The sequence below is a fragment of the Haplochromis burtoni genome, unplaced genomic scaffold (assembly GCF_018398535.1).
Source record: "Haplochromis burtoni strain Fernald_Lab_line unplaced genomic scaffold, NCSU_Asbu1 Contig_382, whole genome shotgun sequence".
Classification (NCBI taxonomy): Eukaryota; Metazoa; Chordata; class Actinopteri; order Cichliformes; family Cichlidae; genus Haplochromis; species Haplochromis burtoni.
Window position 1 is genome coordinate 136,559 of NW_024582743.1, and position 20,987 is coordinate 157,545.

General features: G+C 41.5%; 2 protein-coding genes across 2 annotated transcripts; both read left to right on the forward strand.

Moving 5' to 3' along the window:
* The first annotated feature begins 3,689 nt into the window (after window positions 1-3,689).
* On the forward strand, window positions 3,690-6,507 carry LOC121811923. The gene is made up of 3 exons (XM_042212616.1): window positions 3,690-3,826; window positions 4,730-4,849; window positions 6,089-6,507. The coding sequence occupies exons 1-3, from the start codon at window positions 3,745-3,747 to the stop codon at window positions 6,505-6,507; spliced, it is 621 nt and encodes a 206-aa protein (XP_042068550.1). The 5' UTR covers window positions 3,690-3,744.
* A 4,206-nt stretch (window positions 6,508-10,713) lies between these two features.
* Window positions 10,714-14,660, forward strand: LOC121811926. Its single transcript, XM_042212622.1, has 3 exons — window positions 10,714-11,601; window positions 12,365-12,481; window positions 12,567-14,660. Exons 1-3 carry the CDS (start codon window positions 11,373-11,375, stop codon window positions 13,166-13,168), a joined length of 948 nt encoding a protein of 315 aa, XP_042068556.1. The 5' UTR covers window positions 10,714-11,372; the 3' UTR covers window positions 13,169-14,660.
* The last annotated feature ends 6,327 nt before the right edge of the window (window positions 14,661-20,987 follow it).

Here is a 20,987-nt window from a genome sequence, read left to right on the forward strand (position 1 = left end):
GCGTTAGAGACGAGTCATCCACCTGAAATATCAATTTAATCTTTTTGTTTCTTTCCTTCTTTAAATGTAAACCAGAGCAAAACTAAGGCTCAGGCGATCCAAAAGATGCAGATAATTTTTTAAAAACTTTTTATTCTCAACAGAGCCTCTTCACCACATAGATTTTACTTTTATTTTTCCCACTTTAGTGTACCAGTTTGTGACTCTACCTCACAATCAACCTTGTTTTTCTTATCTTCCATCACTTGTGTTTTATTTTTTTATCTTTCAAAGTCACTTTATAAAAGTGCTGCTGGCTGCTGGCAGTGGGAACATCCTCACACGGTTGTACCTGTGGCCACCCAGTGTCTTTGCCTGTCTTCTTCTCTTCAACTGGGTGCTTTGCCTCCCTGTATTTTCATGCAAGTTTTACTTTTAACTTGCAAAAATACTGCCGACACGAGGTGTATGTGTTTCCCCTGGCAGCAGTGATAATTCCTGTGAATGAACTTATACTTGAAGCACCGGAGAGAGATTCTACAAGAGCTTTAGAGAAGATTTCCAACGTATGCTGAGGAGTTTAAAAGTGTATAAATGGCACAGAGTGTACATAGTGACTGGCTTTATGACCTTAAAATGTAAATGTACATGTGAATGATATTATGGTTTGTATATATTGTCACTGAACTGTGGGATTGGCTTGCTTGTTGTGGTTGTGTGGTAGCTCAGTGGGATGAGTGTGGGGTGGTTCGACTACGCAGCTAAACTGTTATACAAGACCAACAGTCATTTTTAAATTCATTCAGGTCACACGGACAACCAGTCCATTTTCTCGTTCTTACACCTGAGTATATTTACCTGCACACTAGTATCCCAATGATCAGTATTTATGTGAAACTCAAAGTTTCACCCACCAAACAGGTTTTGACTTTCTGGAAAAAAAAAAAACAACCCAAAAAACACATCAGCTTTTAATTTACTCAAACTTAATTAAAGCGTGAATAAACTTACTGTAGAGAAAGTGAAGAAAGAGTCTGAGAGACTTCTTTGCACTTATAGCACCACTTGCTTATGCCACAGTCACATTCCTCTAATCCGTAAGGACCTGCCCTCCTGCCACATCACAACCCAACATACAAACACACCACCACATCCAAACACACACACGCACAACCACTACACACACACCAATATTGCCTGTCGATCAAATGGACAAATGTCAAGCGCCAAACACACACACAAAGGCACAAATATTCACCCAAACAGCAGAAGTTAGGAAGAGGAGTACGACCAGTACCTGGAGTGGAGTTAAAATGGCACATTTTCTGAATTTACCAGGAAGTCCTTGCTCCTATTTTTTTTTTTTGTTCTGTCTCTGCTAACAATAAGCTTGTCTTCCATTTCTGGCTAATGTCCTCACCCTACAGGAGAAAGTCAGCTTATTGGGATCAAACATATTTTTTCTTAAAGCTGAAATATTTTTACATTGCAAGGATAAGTATTTTCTTCCTCTCATGGCATCGAGTGTGAAACAGATAAAACTCGCACTTTCCCGTTAAGCATATATTTGGTCATTTTTAGACCATGAAGCATCTTTTTTTTCCTGAGCCTGTTCTACTCATTTCCAGCTCTGTATGTATTACTCTTCAACTTCAGTTTTGCATGATTCATGGGTCAAAATAGTCCCTGTTTATCTTATACGAGGCCTTTTGTGCAGCTAAGTTGATCTTTTACTTTAAATCTTAGCCAAACTTATGGCTAAATCGTATTGGGAAGTCCAATCATTTTTCTTATTTTTACCAAGGTCTTTGAGCGAGCCAGCCTTTTTCTGATTGGCTTCCCCTCACTAACAAAAACTTGACCAGCACGTGGGTGGGGCTTCTATGCTGATAACCATATAAGGACCCTCTCTTTGACATCATACAGAGCGAAGAGCAGAAAAAAACATATGTACCAAACACTTAGAGCCATTTAAAATTGCTTGTACATACAATGTTTGTACCTCAATGTTTGAGACTTTGGCTTTATTTATTATAAACATTTGTCACTTGGAAGAACAGAAAAGCAGAATAGGTCCACCTTAATGAAATCAAATGGTGCTGGATAAAAGCTACCTTATCTGCTATTTTTTTTAGCCTTCTTCATTAAATGAACTCTAAAATTCATTTCAGGGTGACTGAGTTTCAAGTACAAACAGAGCCCAGATCCTAGCCAGGGTATTAGTGTGTATGTGAACACTGAGGTTTAATTGATCCTCCACTGCATACACTCAGTTCCTTCACCAGCAGTCCAGCTGACTCTACAGTGTAAATATTGTACATGGACAGGACACGTGTACATGGGTCGTACACTGTAAATACACATTGTCTATCGTCTTGTCTGGAAGTGTACAAGCCAGTCGTTGGTTATTGGAAATAAAAGCAGTTCAACAACACTTTGCTTCTTAGTCCTTTCTCCATACTCACACCAGCTGTCATTTGTTTTCCCAAGAGCCATATAACTGCTTCTCTTTACCCCAATCAGCTGCAGCTCATCATTTTAAAATTTCTTTTTAAATGACTGGATATTTCACCCAGACCAGTGATTAAATAGATTTATTATTGTACTCAGCTGTTAAGAGTATAACAGCAGTTTGGAATTAATTTTACTTATTATTTTACTTACTGAGCTCATTGTTCTATTTTATTTAATTTAATTCTATTTAATTGAGCATTTTTTATTATCATATGCAGCTTTTTTGTCCACATCCTTTTTTCCCATTTTTCTCCAATGTGATTTGAGCGTCTATGTAATAATTTTAGTTTGATTTCTTTTTAGCTATTTCCATCAGAATCAGAATCAGAAAGGGTTTATTGCCAAATGTTGAGCAGGTTTACAACATTAGGAAATTGCTGCGGTGCTTCAGTGCAAACATACTGTCATAAAAATATAAAAATAAGAATAAGAATTAAAAGTGCTAAGTGGATAGATATATACATGATATATACATGAGTGCAGGTGGTGATCAGTGCCAAACATGGAATGATGCAGTGAACACAGCGTAGGGTCATGTGTTAGTGGTGGGAACAGTCATACGGTTATTGTTCATGTGTCCAACAGCAGAGGGGAAGAAACTGTTCTTATGGCGAGAGGTTCTGGTGCGAATGGACCGGAGCCTCCTGCCTGAGGGGAGCAGGTCAAACAGACTGTGTCCAGGGTGAGAAGGGTCAGCTGAGATCCGAGCTGCACGCCGCAATGTCCTGGAGGGCCGCGCGGCCGACGTGCGCGCCCACGTTGGCTCTCGGGAAGGCGAGCACCGGCGGTCGTGTCCGACGGGGCGGCGGCCGTCGACGCAGCCAATCAGTGGTCCACATATTGGAAGAGCTCATATCGGTCGTGATTCTGAGCCAGCTTCCTTAGTGTTTGTGCTGCCTTTGCTATAAGGTGAGAATTAATTAATATTTTAACTTAACTTTACCTTTTAATGTTACTTTTAAAGAGTTATAATGAATTACTATAAATGTATTTAAATTATTTTTAAAAAGTCAGTCGTCTTGATTTTAATCACTAAGCTCAGCAATTTTTAATTAAACTTGAAAAATAAATAAAATACATAAAATAGTGTTTTTGTTTGTTGAAGAAAAACAACACTAATCGACAGCGACCTCAACCGGGCAATATGGCTATTTATTCAGGAATCTCTAGAAATCGTCCAATCGGCAATCGGATTCTGTATCACGTGACCGTGCAGCCGCGTAGAAGAAGGAGCAAACGGCAACATCAAACATGGAGGTGTCCCCGTTCAGCTTCACTCCGGAGAGGTACTGGACGGAGGAGAAAGAGAGGGCGCTTATAGCGTTTTTCTCCAGTAAGTGCCACTCTCCTTGGCGGACTCTTTTCACACCGCGTGTAAAGACGTTTTTAAAAGTTGCCCTTTTCGTTGATGTGTCGGAAGCTGCAACATTTGTGGGCAACGGTTGCTGGACGAGACCAACGGCTGTTAGCAATGAGCGACAGCAGAAAGAGACGAGCAATGGCGACCAGCAACTGAAGTCAAGTTAGCTGTTTTTCAACTGAAATCGGCTGAAAAAAAATCAGTTCTCTGCATGTTTTTATGAGCTATTTTCTGCACAATTCAATAAAAAAAAAACAAAATAAAAACATACTTTTAGCCAATTGATTTAATTTAAATGAGAAGAGCAGACTTTTATATTTAATCTGTATCTAACATTACTCCAGTGGGTTGTTTTTTTTTTAGATCTGTAGCGTTTATCATAGTGAATAACAGCTTTAAACATATTTTAAAATGGCTGTTATTAATAAGTGTAGCTGTTAATAATTACAGGTTGTTAGAATAATTAAATTGGTGAACGAAATATCCTTCTTGAAGTAATGAATAATGTCTCCAGATGTTCCCACAGTTTTCCACATAGGAATATCTTTAAAATACTGTTATCGTGTATATAACATGGCCAAAGAAAAACAACTAACTTTAATAGAGACTAGATAGCACCACAAGAGCTAAACAACAACCACAGTGATGAAATTGAACGCAACATTGATGTGTATGTTACTGGGATAGGTGCCAAATTAAAGGAAAAATTAAAATTTTTGGACCTTGCAAATGTTGTTTTACATTTTTCCTGCCTGGTTTGGCCCCTTAGACATAGGCGCACTACAAGTTCGTTTTGATTTTATTCTAATTTATCACACTCTAGACCCTGTGAAGCTGCAGGTATTTTAGCTATATCTTCTTTGTTTCATTTCTCAGAGCATAGCTGCCTGTGGAACCACAAGTCTGAGGGTTATAAGAACCGGCAGCTGCGATGGAAAACCCTGGAAACACTGAGGATCCTGCTGTCAACTCTCCCACCTCCAGTCCCATTCACAGGTAAATCAGCAGGAAAATAAACCAAATCTGTCAAACTCAATATCATAAGCAGAAAGAGACACGATGTTGGTATAAAAGGAAGATAAAACAACAGTAAAACCTCGTCAATTCTTCGAAATAAATAGCTTAGCAGGGAATTTCTGTAGCGCGCAAAAGTACTAAATACTGAACCAAGCTACAGAACAATATACTACAGGAAAAAGTGAGTTTAATGGATTTAATCTGCGTCTATGTCAGTTTTGATCCTAACAACAGCAGAATAGGGCAGAGCATAAACACAGAGGTGAGTTGTCAAGTATCGTAATTAAACAACCCTTTATTGCATTCCTCAAGAGGATCCTTCCATCTGAAAGGGTGGTATGATGCCAGCAGTGCATGAGAGTAAATGACAATAAATATACGGGCTATATGGGATTATGTTGTACATAAAGTTCACTATATATAATTTGAGTCAGTGTGACAGCTTTGGACAAAGCTATGTTGAGTTTGAGCATTCCGCGATTTGAAAATCCAGCGTGTAAGTATTGCTCAGCCTAAGATTCGTAAATCTAAGTACGTTAAATTTATTTACTGTTAGCCTCTCTGGCTGTTAACTGCAAGCGAAAAGACATGAAAGCCACTTTAAACATGCGTGTCAAGATAGCAGCTCTTTTCCACTGCGACGCTTACTGATCAAAAAAGCCACTTTAAGTACGTAGCCCTTAAATCACGATAGTTTACTTATCTCCTATCTCCTCTCGCACACACTGCTGTTTCTTTCAGTCTGTATTGTGTGGTTAACCTCTTCATATCGTCTCATAGTACAAGTTTCATCTTACTTTGAAAAATCAGCTGCTCTATTACCAGTACACTTATCAGTACTTGTGGTCAGGCACTGCCAACACCCCTTTCATGTGTACACACAGGGGAAGCCCTGGGTAAACTTAACAAGTTGTTAACCAGCTTTGTGTAACCGCTTATGCTGCTTGTCAGTGGGTATGTTGAGCTCGCTTTGTAGCACTGGGCTGAGGGTAAGCCCATTCAAGCTTCTGTGTGAGTCTCTGTGGCCTCAGTAACCACTTTCCTGATGGCTCAGTCATTAGTCGAATATTTTTAGTAAAATATTAAGTCCATTATTTCAAATTATTGCTATTCTAAAAGTGAGAAAACAGGATCTGGGGTGTGCTCATCAGCTGACGAGTGTGAGGTTTGACAGTCAGATGTACCCTTTAACTAATTTATATGGGTTTTTTTCCCAAGTGGAAGACATCAAAAACAAGTTCAAGAATCTCCGTACGACTTTTCAGCGTCAGTACAAAATGGTTAAAGCAAGTAAGGCGTGCAACCCGGACGACGAGTTTGTGCCGCAGTGGAAGCACTACCATCAGCTCATGTTCCTGCAGGGCTGCTGGGACCAGGACGACCCCGCCGCCGGTGAGCCACCGCTGTCACCACTGAACCCTCTACAGGAAGAGGGCCAGCCTGTCCTCACCTCCCCAGGACTCATCATCTCCTTCCTCCCCACCCCGTCCACCTCGTCTGCCTCCTCCTCGTCCACCTGTGTTCCCTCCAGTGTCATGATTAAATCTGCTCACACCACTCGTCTCTCCACCCTTGTCTCTCCCGGTCGCAGTCTTGCCATGATTTTAATAGTTCACCTCGCACTTGACAAGACGTAGGAGCGAGAAGCTCTGAACTGTATCTTGTGGGGAGAGGGAGTCTACCTCTTGCTTAGGCTGCTACCCCCCCCGACCCGGAAAGGCTATGAATAAGATAGAAATAAATATGAAAAATTAAAAAGGGTAAATTTAACTAGGAAGGAATAAAATATAAATTAAGGTTAAAAATGAAATAACTGTACAACACAAATTAGAATGAAGGGTAAATTTAACTGGGAAAGAATAAGATAAAATATATAAACTACTTCCAAAAACATTCAGCTTTGATATTAATGAGTTTTTTGGGTTCATTGAGAACATGGTTGTTGTTCAATAATAACATTATTCCTCAAAAATACAACTTGCCTAATAATTCTGCACTCCCTGTATAAAAAAATGACTAAGATAAACACAGGGGAAATAGTAATAAACTTTTCTGTTTGTTATTTATCTCTTATTTAATTACTTTGGTGTAGTATGAATGTCATTTGGAGATCTTAATCAGTAGGAAATTCTGTGAAACTTATGAAAATACAGCTAAAAGTCCGAAATCTCATTCAGGCTGATTGTGGCCCCTGGGCCTTGTATTGACGATGGCATGATGTTTTTGCTTCAATCGTGTTCCAATAAATATTTACTAATTACATTTTTTTTCCAGCTGCATCTTTAAAAATGTCTTTGTGTTGCTTTGAGCCCAGTGCTTCCTGACTGTTATAACTCCAAAACCTCTTCTTATAAACTGCTTGAGCTCATTTTAAAATGAATATGGACTGCTTGGCTTAAATGTACTTATAAAAAGCTACTTAACAGCAATATATTTCAAATTAAAGTAGGTCTTAAACACATCCTTTGGATGGGAATCGCTGCCAAGTTGAAAGGTCGACTGTAACTTGTAATATCGTTTTGTTCAAATCAGAGCTCAAGTTAAACCAGGTTTGATGTGTCAAAGAACAAAATGAATAAAGGTTTGTAAATGTAGGTTTATTTGAACAAGAACGTTCAGTTACTGTGATTCTGATAAGGCACTGAATCGAATTTAAACAAACGCCAGAAAAGTAATTACATAATAATAATAAAAATAATAATAATAATGATAACTAAACTGTTAGTTATAGCATGTGCTGCAATTGTTCAGTATTGCATCAAAACCATTTATACTTTCCAAAAGGAAAAAAAAAGTTTGTTTTTTTTAACTCTTTACATGTTGACATTTTTTCATTTTAAGATAAGTTTATACAATTTTAACAAAAGTAACAATTCTGGCTTTGTAAAAAAAAAGAAGAAGCAAATTATTTAAATATTATGACACAATAGGATTAGAACAAGTTAAATAAAGAGGACACACATGAAAAGTTTGATTACATTTCTACAGGATCTGTGGTCAGTCACTGCCAACAACGCAGCTCTTTAAGATGTCGGTTTGTTGACAAAGTGCTGAACCCATCTTTTCCTTTGGCACTTTCAAAAGGACTCTCGATCAATAAAGTCTTTATACGTGAATGTCACAACCAAGTCTGAAATTACACAGAGGACTGAGCGTAGTTTCACTGTATCTCTGTAAACACTGAATATGGGCCTGGTGATGCTGATTTTAAGTGGTGGATGTACCAGTTTGGGATGAACCTCATTACTTTGGGATAAATCTGTACACGAGAAAGACGCCTCAGCTTGCTGTAGTGTTCTCAAACTATTTCTAAATAAAACTCAGTTTGCTGTTATCTATGACATCCGTGCATAATCTGCAAGAAGGGCTTGCAAAATTTCAATAAAGTGCAGAATTAGGGAGCCAGGAAGTGAATTATATACATTTAATTAGTGTTTATATAGTATCTGTTCACAAATCTGTGTTTTTGTTTAGAAACTTTCAGGACTTTGTCCTTTGCATAAAATGCTTAAAAGTGTTCCTGTCACATATCAGCTATATTGCTGCTTTCAGTGTATGTTACAGTATTACTTACATAGTTAAGTTTTTCCCCCAGAAATGTGGGGCCATGTGTTTATTGCTAGTTTTGGTCGGGGGGGACTTTACAATTTTTCTTGCTGACATATTCATCATGTTTGTGATGACGGCGTTCAAGACAGTTCTGAATTGCGGTGAAACAGTTTTCTGTGAGTTTTAGGTCACTTTATGTCACAGCATCTACGTCTACATTGAATCTAAAGCTGAATGCCACAAGTGTTTTATTTAATCTACATTATCAATGCTGTGTTTTGATAAGCATGAAATGTGGGTTTCTCACTATTTAAGCTGTTTAGCTCAGTTCATTTCTATTCTGCATGATGTGGATGAACAGGAAGTGGAACAGCTCCATGTTGGAAGAGCCCCTGAAAACTGAAATCGTGGTTATTATGATCATTGTACCGAAGTTTTGAGATTGTTTTCTCTTTCATATTATCTATGAGTTTTTACTGCAATATAGCGATTAAACGCGATACGAATATTATCATAATATATCGCTCTATATTATAAATATGAGCAGCACTAGTGATTATCTCATTTAATGCATCTGAGATATACCTAATGTCCTATACTAATCATTAGACATAGCTGTTCTCTCTAAACAAAGAAAGTCCTGCGAAGAAAACATTACCACAAACAAATAGCCTACAAGAGACTCGAGACTGAGGCTAGTGAATTTTGGAGGGACGCTGCAGCGAGCCAAGCTATCCTAAATCCATCCAGACACGTAGTCGGTTCTTCGTTAAGCTGATCAATCGCTGCTTTTATCCTACTTACTCTCGTTTTTCATGCGTTTCTCCTCACTTTTGTCAGGCCCGGTACAGAGATAGCAAACAACTCAGCATAATCTTTCTACCTAATCGAGACACCCATACCTCAGACTGTTCGAGGCGCTAGCTTGTCCCAGTGACAGGTCCCTTTTAACAGTGCTATACTTTTCAATATCTCTCCTGATGTGGCAATGTTAGCTGTAAAGCTTCCACCACTAGTGGGGGGCGGTTGAGACCGGTCGCGTCTGTGATCTTTTTGCGTGATGGTGCTGTAGATCTCTTTCAGCACTTTGCCCCTTTCCCACTACTTTAAGGATATTTCCAACACAGAGCCTATATATCCACCTACATGACTGCTGCCTCTATCTTGGTCTTACGAACGACGTATGTACATGGAAAGCAGAGCCGCAATTTCCTCCAGTTCAGCGTCAAGCTAATGGTTGTCCTGCCAAATCACTCAACTGTTGATTTTGAATGAGTTAGGACTGTGCTTGCTTTCCATCAGTTTTCTTCGGATAAGTTCGTAGTTATTGTGGAAGGCGGGTTAAGGATGGAGAGAATTCAATTAGTATTTGTAGGAATTCGATTAGTAAAACTTTAAGGAGAATGGCTGCTCCTGATTGGCTGGGTACCAGCAGGGACGAGAATGAGTGTATGTATCGACATCCTGATTGATAGACAGCGCCACTTAGTACAGAGAATGGTCTGCAGTTGCTGTAGGAGGTGAATCGTATGTGTCGAAATACCTCACCGATCTACCCCATTTGTCTTGAAAAGACACTGGATGACCAGTGATATAAAATAGATTCTATTGGAATTTTAGAGGATGTGATTGCTCTAGTAAACAAAATTCGGTTTTCTATTGTTCATTAGTACGTGGCTACAGCACACTTAATAGAAGGCCGTTTGAGGTGGGGCTTATGGCTGCAGGAAAGTCACCACCTTTATCGAAAGACTGACCACAGCAGACTCCAGAGATGATCCCACTTGCCAGGCTCTTCTGCGTGTCAGATAGTGTAAAGCTAACTCCTTTGCTTCAACCACCTGAGTGTAGAGTGTCTTGGAAAATTGCGCACCTGTCCAGGACAGAACGTCATCCATTGTTCGAAATCCTTCAGACACGTGGAACCAAGATCACGTGCAACATGATGTATAAAGAAGTGTACGACTGTTTTATAGCTTTACTGAGCTCTATCTCTAGGAAAGAGAGCGAAGTGATATCAAATCTGTCTGCGTTATTTCGCTTTGGAACATAATGATGAATCTATTTCGCTTAATAGTGCCTAATTGCCTGTTACCCATCGATTCTCTGCTCTGTTAGAGAGAAATTCGGATTCCCTGCTCACAGGATAGTACTGTCGCTCTCCTACTGAAATGCGACCACCCTTATTCTCAGCATCATATCAGCCGTCTGGACATATAGCCTATTATTGGAGTACTCGCAGTCCATAAGTTGTGTGTCTCGATCAGGTCCTACTCTTAATAAGATTTGCACTGGAGCAATTTAACAGGATGAGTATCACTCATCCAAAGCACAGACTGTAAATCTTTGGGAAATACTAATTATCACTCTCCACAGCTCATTTGTGAAACTGTTCCTTTATATATGTTTACGTTATTTTAACATAAGCTGAAATATACACACACAGTGATTTCATACAGTTAGATGTCTGCATAGAAAATGAAAGAAAAACACATTTTTTTCAAAATAATAAAGTCATGTTTGTGTTCTTCAATCTCCAGAAGCTCTGAGCTGCTAAATGTTTCAGTTTTCCAGCATAAAGTGATGCTGTGTTGCTGTTTTTGCAGTTGAAGATATAAAGTGCAAGTTCAAGAACCTACGAACTGTTTTTAACCGCGAGTTCAAGGCGGTCCAGGCAAGCAGGGCGTCTGACAAACCCTACGTGTCCAAATGGAAACATTACCAGCAGCTGCTTTTTCTCTGCGAGTCCTGTGACGAAGACGACGGCTCTGAAGATCTGCAGATCCTGACGCCGCAAGAAGACAAGGATCGGGAGCACGGAAACCAGACCCCGTCCTCCACCCTGAGCAGTTTCTCCTCCAGCTCCAACCAAACCAGCAGCATCAAACTCAGCACCGCCTCTGCCCCCTCCAGCTCCACTCAGAGCGACGCCAAAACAAGCGCAGGGTACCAAATGTTCCTCCCTGCAGCTCCGGATAACCTCAGACTAGGCAGCCAATCAGCCACTTCCACGCTGCCAACTTCTCCATCCAGTTCACTGCCAGACACCAGATCCTGTACCAACCCCTCCCCTTTAAATTTCTCTACAGCCAGTTCGGCTCAGCCAGACAACAGACTGAGTGCTGACACCCGCTGCCTCTGGAGCGAGGCCAAAGTTCAGCAGCTCATCTCATTTTACTCCGGTAGGTGGCACCACTCATCATGAATGCTTGTTACCCTTTAGACTTACCCCCTGGATGTTACATCTATCACTGCAACAGAGAGAGCGCCGCAGGTCTACCAGGCCGCCGCCAGGCTTCCCTCGCTCCGCCCCACGGACTCTCGCGAGCACCGCCGCCCGCACCGCGCAGACCGGGCGCCACGCCGCGGGCACGCCGCACCTCGGGACCAGCGCCCGCTGAGCACAGCACCCGAGCGCTCAATCCCATGCGACACTTCCGGCCCTGTCGCCCACGCCGCTCACCGCGGCGAGGCTACACATCGGACGACCTGACGGGCGGCCTGGCTGACGGGACTCCTCGGCGCCCCTCGCTCCACGGCAGGCACCGCCGCGCGCTTCACGCCAGCTCCACGGTCGTCTGCGCTCTGCTGCACGGGGCGAGCGAGGCGGGCGCGCGCCCAGAACGATCTGGCTGAGCGAGGCCAAAGTTCAGCAGCTCATCTCATTTTACTCCGGTAGGTGGCACCACTCATCATGAATGCTTGTTACCCTTTAGACTTACCCCCTGGATGTTACATCTATCACTGCAACAGAGAGATGTTAGATTTTTGTTCCTCTGTTGTGTTTGTAGTGATGTGCTGGGAGCTGCGTGTTTGGTTATGGTGGTCATCAGCTGTTAGAGGCAGCTGAGAGAGTCGCTGTACGTCTCAGCCACTGCCATGCATGGTTAAAAAAGTTGCACGAGCAGGTTTGATGTGAGAATTGATGGTTTTCTTCTGTTCCAGAGCACAGCTGTTTGTGGAACCACAAATCTGAGAGTTACAGGAACCGTCTGCTGAGACAGAGCCTGCTGGAGACGCTGAGCAGCATCCTGTCAAACAGCGAGCCAGTCTCATTCACAGGTAACACTCCTGCCGCCTTAATGTTGTCACCACACGGAGCCTTTAATCTGAACTCACAGCATCTCTGTCATTTCTCATCCTTTAGTGGAAGACATAAAGACAAAGTTCAGGAACCTGCGAACCATCTTCCAGCGTGAACACAAGGCGGTGAGCTCCAACAAAACGTGCGGCTCGGAGGACTTCTACCTCCCAAAGTGGAAGCACTACCGTGACCTCATGTTCCTCTGCGACTCCTGCGACGAGGATGAGCAGCCCGAGGACGTCCACTTCTGCCAGCTGCAGGACACCGGTCTTCTCCATATGGTCAGCCAAGCCCCACCTCCCCCCTTACACTACCGTGCCACCAACCAAACTGTCTCCAAGCTGAACACGCGGGGTCTCAAAGCCCCCCCCTCACCTACACCCCCAGACTCCCAGCACTCCTCTCCTTCCTCGTCCCCCTCCCCTTCCACATCTTCCTCCCACACAGACAGCAGAGTATCTGGACGCAAACGCGCGAGCCACCGGGCAACCACCACCGAGGTGCTGGACCTCATGAGGACACTATGTCAGACTCAAGCAGCGTCCCCACACGCAGGGTTCCTGAGGTATGTGGAGGAGTGTCTGAATGAGACACCGCCTGACAAAGTGAGGAAGCTGAAGAAGAAGATAATAGAGACGATTCACAGCATGTCGGAGGATGTTTAGTGTGCTTATTCATTCATTTCATTTCAGCCCGAGTCTAGATCTCATGATCATCTCTTCTAATAGCTGTGACTCTTTAATCTCAAAACTTCGGTACAATGATCATAATAACCACGATTTCAGTTTTCAGGGGCTCTTCCAACATGGAGCTGTTCCACTTCCTGTTCATCCACATCATGCAGAATAGAAATGAACTGAGCTAAACAGCTTAAATAGTGAGAAACCCACATTTCATGCTTATCAAAACACAGCATTGATAATGTAGATTAAATAAAACACTTGTGGCATTCAGCTTTAGATTCAATGTAGACGTAGATGCTGTGACATAAAGTGACCTAAAACTCACAGAAAACTGTTTCACCGCAATTCAGAACTGTCTTGAACGCCGTCATCACAAACATGATGAATATGTCAGCAAGAAAAATTGTAAAGTCCCCCCCGACCAAAACTAGCAATAAACACATGGCCCCACATTTCTGGGGGAAAAACTTAACTATGTAAGTAATACTGTAACATACACTGAAAGCAGCAATATAGCTGATATGTGACAGGAACACTTTTAAGCATTTTATGCAAAGGACAAAGTCCTGAAAGTTTCTAAACAAAAACACAGATTTGTGAACAGATACTATATAAACACTAATTAAATGTATATAATTCACTTCCTGGCTCCCTAATTCTGCACTTTATTGAAATTTTGCAAGCCCTTCTTGCAGATTATGCACGGATGTCATAGATAACAGCAAACTGAGTTTTATTTAGAAATAGTTTGAGAACACTACAGCAAGCTGAGGCGTCTTTCTCGTGTACAGATTTATCCCAAAGTAATGAGGTTCATCCCAAACTGGTACATCCACCACTTAAAATCAGCATCACCAGGCCCATATTCAGTGTTTACAGAGATACAGTGAAACTACGCTCAGTCCTCTGTGTAATTTCAGACTTGGTTGTGACATTCACGTATAAAGACTTTATTGATCGAGAGTCCTTTTGAAAGTGCCAAAGGAAAAGATGGGTTCAGCACTTTGTCAACAAACCGACATCTTAAAGAGCTGCGTTGTTGGCAGTGACTGACCACAGATCCTGTAGAAATGTAATCAAACTTTTCATGTGTGTCCTCTTTATTTAACTTGTTCTAATCCTATTGTGTCATAATATTTAAATAATTTGCTTCTTCTTTTTTTTTACAAAGCCAGAATTGTTACTTTTGTTAAAATTGTATAAACTTATCTTAAAATGAAAAAATGTCAACATGTAAAGAGTTAAAAAAAACAAACTTTTTTTTTCCTTTTGGAAAGTATAAATGGTTTTGATGCAATACTGAACAATTGCAGCACATGCTATAACTAACAGTTTAGTTATCATTATTATTATTATTTTTATTATTATTATGTAATTACTTTTCTGGCGTTTGTTTAAATTCGATTCAGTGCCTTATCAGAATCACAGTAACTGAACGTTCTTGTTCAAATAAACCTACATTTACAAACCTTTATTCATTTTGTTCTTTGACACATCAAACCTGGTTTAACTTGAGCTCTGATTTGAACAAAACGATATTACAAGTTACAGTCGACCTTTCAACTTGGCAGCGATTCCCATCCAAAGGATGTGTTTAAGACCTACTTTAATTTGAAATATATTGCTGTTAAGTAGCTTTTTATAAAAGTACATTTAAGCCAAGCAGTCCATATTCATTTTAAAATGAGCTCAAGCAGTTTATAAGAAGAGGTTTTGGAGTTATAACAGTCAGGAAGCACTGGGCTCAAAGCAACACAAAGACATTTTTAAAGATGCAGCTGGAAAAAAAATGTAATTAGTAAATATTTATTGGAACACGATTGAAGCAAAAACATCATGCCATCGTCAATACAAGGCCCAGGGGCCACAATCAGCCTGAATGAGATTTCGGACTTTTAGCTGTATTTTCATAAGTTTCACAGAATTTCCTACTGATTAAGATCTCCAAATGACATTCATACTACACCAAAGTAATTAAATAAGAGATAAATAACAAACAGAAAAGTTCCAGTTTTCACTATCTACTATCAGCTACCAGATTTTTTTATACAGGGAGTGCAGAATTATTAGGCAAGTTGTATTTTTGAGGAATAATTTTATTATTGAACAACAACCATGTTCTCAATGAACCCAAAAAACTCATTAATATCAAAGCTGAATGTTTTTGGAAGTAGTTTAATTTATATATTTTATCTTATTCTTCCCAGTTAAATTTACCCTTCATTCTAATTTGTGTTGTACAGTTATTTCATTTTTAACCTTAATTTATATTTTATTCCATCCATCTATCCATCCATCTTCATCCGCTTATCCGAGGTCGGGTCGCGGGGGTAGCAGCCTAAGCAAAGAGGCCCAGACCTCCCTCTCCCCAGCCACCTCCTCCAGCTTAGTCCGGGGGAATACCAAGGCGTTCCCAGGCCAGCCGAGAGATATAATCTCTCCAGCGTGTCCTGGGTCTGCCCCGGGGCCTCCTCCCGGTGGGACATGCCTGGAACACCTCACCCAGGAGGCGCCCAGGGGGCATCCTTGTCAGATGCCCGAACCACCTCAGCTGGCTCCTTTCGATGTGGAGCAGCAGCTGCTCTACTCTGAGCCCCTCCCGGATGGCCGAACTTCTCACCCTATCTCTAAGGGAGAGGCCAGCCACCCTTCGGAGGAAGCTCATTTCTGCCGCTTGTATCCGCGATCTCGTTCTTTCGGTCACTACCCACAGCTCGTGGCCATAGGTGAGGGTAGGGACGTAGATCGACCGGTAAATTGAGAGCTTCGCTTTTACACTCAGCTCCCTCTTCACCACGACGGACCGGTGCAGCGTCCGCATTACTGCAGCTGCAGCCCCAATCCGTCTGTCGATCTCCGGCTCCCTTCTCCCATCACTCGCGAACAAGACCCCAGAGATACATTGACTCCTCCACTTGGGGCAGGATTTACATTTATATTTTATTCCTTCCTAGTTAAATTTACCCTTTTTAATTTTTCATATTTATTTCCTATCTTATTCATAGCCTTTTCCTTTTTGTTTTCTTTAGGTCACGAGCAGTTGTCCAAGCATTTCACTACATATCGTACTGTGTATGACTGTGTACGTGACAAATAAAATTTGAATTTGAATTTGAATTTGTATTTAGTTTGTTTTTAGTTTTAGCTATTTTAGGGGGATATCTGTGTGTGCAGGTGACTATTACTGTGCATAATTATTAGGCAACTTAACAAAAAACAAATATATACCCATTTCAATTATTTATTTTTACCAGTGAAACCAATATAACATCTCCACATTCACAAATATACATTTCTGACATTCAAAACAAAACAAAAACAAATCAGCGACCAATATAGCCACCTTTCTTTGCAAGGACACTCAAAAGCCTGCCATCCATGGATTCTGTCAGTGTTTTGATCTGTTCACCATCAACATTGCGTGCAGCAGCAACCACAGCCTCCCAGACACTGTTCAGAGAGGTGTACTGTTTTCCCTCCTTGTAAATCTCACATTTGATGATGGACCACAGGTTCTCAATGGGGTTCAGATCAGGTGAACAAGGAGGCCATGTCATTAGTTTTCTATATTTTTGCCACCTTGATCTTGGATTATAATTCGCATGATCATTTCTGAAGGTGCGATTCTCCTGTACCTCTGAAGAGTGTTCCAACGGCATGATGAGGAGTTATCATCCTCAGACAAGCGCATTCGACGTTGTTGTGATGGAGCATTGTCCTGCATGAAAATCATGTTTTTCTTGAAGGATGCAGACTTCTTCCTGTACCACTGCTTGAAGAAGGTGTCTTCCAGAAACTGGCAGTAGGACTGGGAGTTGAGCTTGACTCCATCCTCAACCCGAAAAGGCCCCACAAGCTCATCTTTGATGATACCAGCCCAAACCAGTACTCCACCTCCACCTTGCTGGCGTCTGAGTCGGACTGGAGCTCTCTGCCCTTTACCAATCCAGCCACGGGCCCATCCATCTGGCCCATCAAGACTCACTCTCATTTCATCAGTCCATAAAACCTTAGAAAAACCAGTCTTGAGATATTTCTTGGCCCAGTCTTGACGTTTCAGCTTGTGTGTCTTGTTCAGTGGTGGTCGTCTTTCAGCCTTTCTTACCTTGGCCATGTCTCTGAGTATTGCACACCTTGTGCTTTTGGGCACTCCAGTGATGTTGCAGCTCTGAAATATGGCCAAACTGGTGGCAAGTGGCATCTTGGCAGCTGCACGCTTGACTTTTCTCAGTTCATGGGCAGTTATTTTGCGCCTTGGTTTTTCCACACGCTTCTTGCGACCCTGTTGACTATTTTGAATGAAACGCTTGATTGTTCGATGATCACGCTTCAGAAGCTTTGCAATTTTGAGACTGCTGCATCCCTCTGCAAGATATCTCACTATTTTTGACTTTTCTGAGCCTGTCAAGTCCTTCTTTTGACCCATTTTGCCAAAGGAAAGGACGTTGCCTAATAATTATGCACACCTGATATAGGGTGTTGATGTCATTAGACCACACCCCTTCTCATTACAGAGATGCACATCACCTAATATGCTTAATTGGTAGTAGGCTTTCGAGCCTATACAGCTTGGAGTAAGACAACATGCATGAAGAGGATGATGTGGACAAAATACTCATTTGCCTAATAATTCTGCACTCCCTATAATAGTCGCTTTCAGCTAATCCAAAATGCTGCAGCAAGAGTCCTGACAGGGACTAGAAAGAGAGAGCATATTTCTCCTGTTTTGGCTTCCCTTCATTGCTTCCTGTTAAATCCATGAATTCAAAATCCTGCTCCTCACATACAAGGTCTTAAATAATCAGGCCCCATCTTATCTTAATGACCTTGTAGTACCATATCACCCTATTAGAGCACTTCGCTCTCGCTCTGCAGGCCTACTTGTTGTTCCTAGAGTATTTAAAAGTAGAATGGGAGGCAGAGCCTTCAGTTTTCAGGCCCCTCTTCTGTGGAACCAGCTTCCAGTTTGGATTCAGGAGACAGACACTATCTCTACTTTTAAGATTAGGCTTAAAACTTTCCTTTTTGCTAAAGCATATAGTTAGGGCTGGACCAGGTGACCCTGAATCCTCCCTTAGTTATGCTGCAATAGGACATAGGCTGCCGGGATTCCCATGATCATCTGTTTCTTTCCATCACCTTTCTCGCTCACTATGTATTAACAGACCTCTCTGCATTGAATCATATCTGTTATTAACCTCTGTCTCTCTTCCACAGCATGTCTTTTATCCTGTCTTCCTTCTCTCACCCCAACCGGTGCAGCAGATGGCCGCCCCTCCCTGAGCCTGGTTCTGCCGGAGGTTTCTTCCTGTTAAAAGGGAGTTTTTCCTTCCCACTGTCGCCAAAGTGCTTGCTCATAGGGGGTCATATGATTGTTGAGTTTTTCTCTGTATCTATGAAGTGCCTTGAGGTGACTTATGTTGTGATTTGGCGCTATATAAATAAAATTGAATTGAATTGAATTGAAGTGAATTTACTACAGCAGCATTTTTTTACCATGTAGAAAGCTGAGCTGTATTGTTGAAATTGTACTTCCTTTCATACTAAATGGGTTAAACATGTTTACACTGACAGAAAGAGGAGTCTTACTGGTTGAGCCCACTTAAGATCAAAGTGGGCTGTTTGTGGCTCACAATGTAAAATAAGTTTGATATGCCCGATCCATACAGACTGGCGACCTGTCCAGGGTGTACCCCGCCTCTCGCCTTATGACAGCTGGGATAGGCTCCAGCACCCCCTGCGACCCTGAAAAGGATAAGCGGAAGCGAATGGATGGATGGATGGATGGATGCTCAATCCACACTATCAAGATTGATAAGGGAAAAAAAGGTCAAATGACGCTGGTATTTTACAGCCTTTTGGTTGTAAATCTCTTGCCATCCACTAGATGGCAATCTCTTAACATACTGCAGCCTCCTCAGCACTGGCCTCAGCTTCCATATCAGCTTTCATGCCTCAGAAACTACAACTGTTTGGATGATAGTCTCTTCCTGTGGAGTTTGTCCTGAATGTATTATACAGTATTTGTACAATGCAAACACTAAATAGTATCCAATACCCTCGAATTTAAAAGATTTACCTGCGAATGAAGCAGGACAGAGTCATACTGACACCTGTGTCTGACTCACCTGCCACCTGTTTGACCTGCAGGCTGAGCTTCAGGTGAAAAACGTCACTGTGTCACCTGAAGCCTTTTCATTCTCTACTCTCGATAGTAACCCTGTGACCTCTAACCCTTTGTTAGATGATACACTTGATGATATTCACTGAAACCACATTCCTAAGTGCTAACACACCCAGCTCAAGCCAAAGCTCTCCACCCACCAACTCACAAACATATGGACATAAAGGACCATTTGGCGTCACATTTAAACACGTTGGATACATCGTTTTTCAACATGTGGTGTTAATGATGTGAGAGGTGACTGAAATTTGTAATTTTTTAGTGATTAAAATGTAATCAACAAATAAAAGTGAGAGAAAACAAAATGTGGAACACAAAAGTGTCTTTGTGAAATCCCTTTCATGGACTGACAGGATAGATTTATGGCATCATAACAACTTTGCTAATGACGTTCAAACGTTTCAAATGTGTTATTTTTAGTATCACAAGCCACTGAATTAGCTCATTAGAAAAAAATGCTCAAAAAGAGCAGTAAACCAAATAATAAGGGCTTGATTTACTTTGTGCAGACTCTTTTTAGCTAACATTCATCATACTATGATGAATGAAAGCAATTTGGAGTTAGCTACCTTGGATACGTTGGCATGCAGACTAGAACAGCCAAGCAACCTTCCGATTAGTGAACAACCTCCTCTACGTCCCAAACCCAGGCACCCTTTAGAAGAAGCGACTTCTGCGACTTCAATCCACAGCTCGTGGTCACAGATGAGGGTAGGAATATATGCTGACGAGTAAATCAACAGCTGTCTACTCACTGCAACAAAGCTGCAAAGAACGCATTTCACTGCAGACACCCCAAGAAGAAGAAGGACAGACACAAAGACACTCCTCCACTTGGGACAGCAACTTCTGCCCCACTCAGAGTGGGAACACCACCCTTTGCTGGCTCAGAACCATGACCTCAGACTTGGAGGATACCACTCAATGAAGCCAAAAAAACACCACATCATCCACAAAACACAAAACCGTGATCATGATACCAATGAAGTATATATGACTTTGCAAGTTTGTGAAGTTACTGTTAAAGTCCCCCCCCCCTTATTGTATTTATTTTAGGGGTGTTTGTAGCTCAGGAGGTAGAGTAGGTCATCAGAGGATTTGTGGTTTGATCCCTGGCTGTTCCAGTCTGCATGCCAAAGTATCCTTTGGCGAGATATTGAACCCAAAGCATCCATGGGAGTGTGAATGCTAGATAGAGAGCACTTAAGCAAAAGTGCTGGTGTGAATGTGTGAATGTGAGATTTGAGCATTTAAGTATAAAAGCACTACATAAGAAGTCCATTCGGTCCATGTTGGTTTTATACCTCGCTGGGACATTTGTTCTGTCTTACTCTTACACTGTTGTGTTTAATTTTTTTAACTGCTGTAACAAAGAAGTTTACAGACTTGGGGGGAAAATATAGATTATCTTAATTTTTGTTTGTATTTTAAGCCGTATGGTATGTTTTTAATGTGTTTTAAGAAAGGAATCCCCCAACTTTTGGGGGATAAATAAACTAAGCTCATATTCTGGCTTTTTGTCAGTTTACTGTTCAGCGTGTAAACGATTTGATCCACCAGGAAGTTTAATCCAGTTTAAATCCAGTAATCTGGCTCCAGTGTGAATAGAAAGGATTC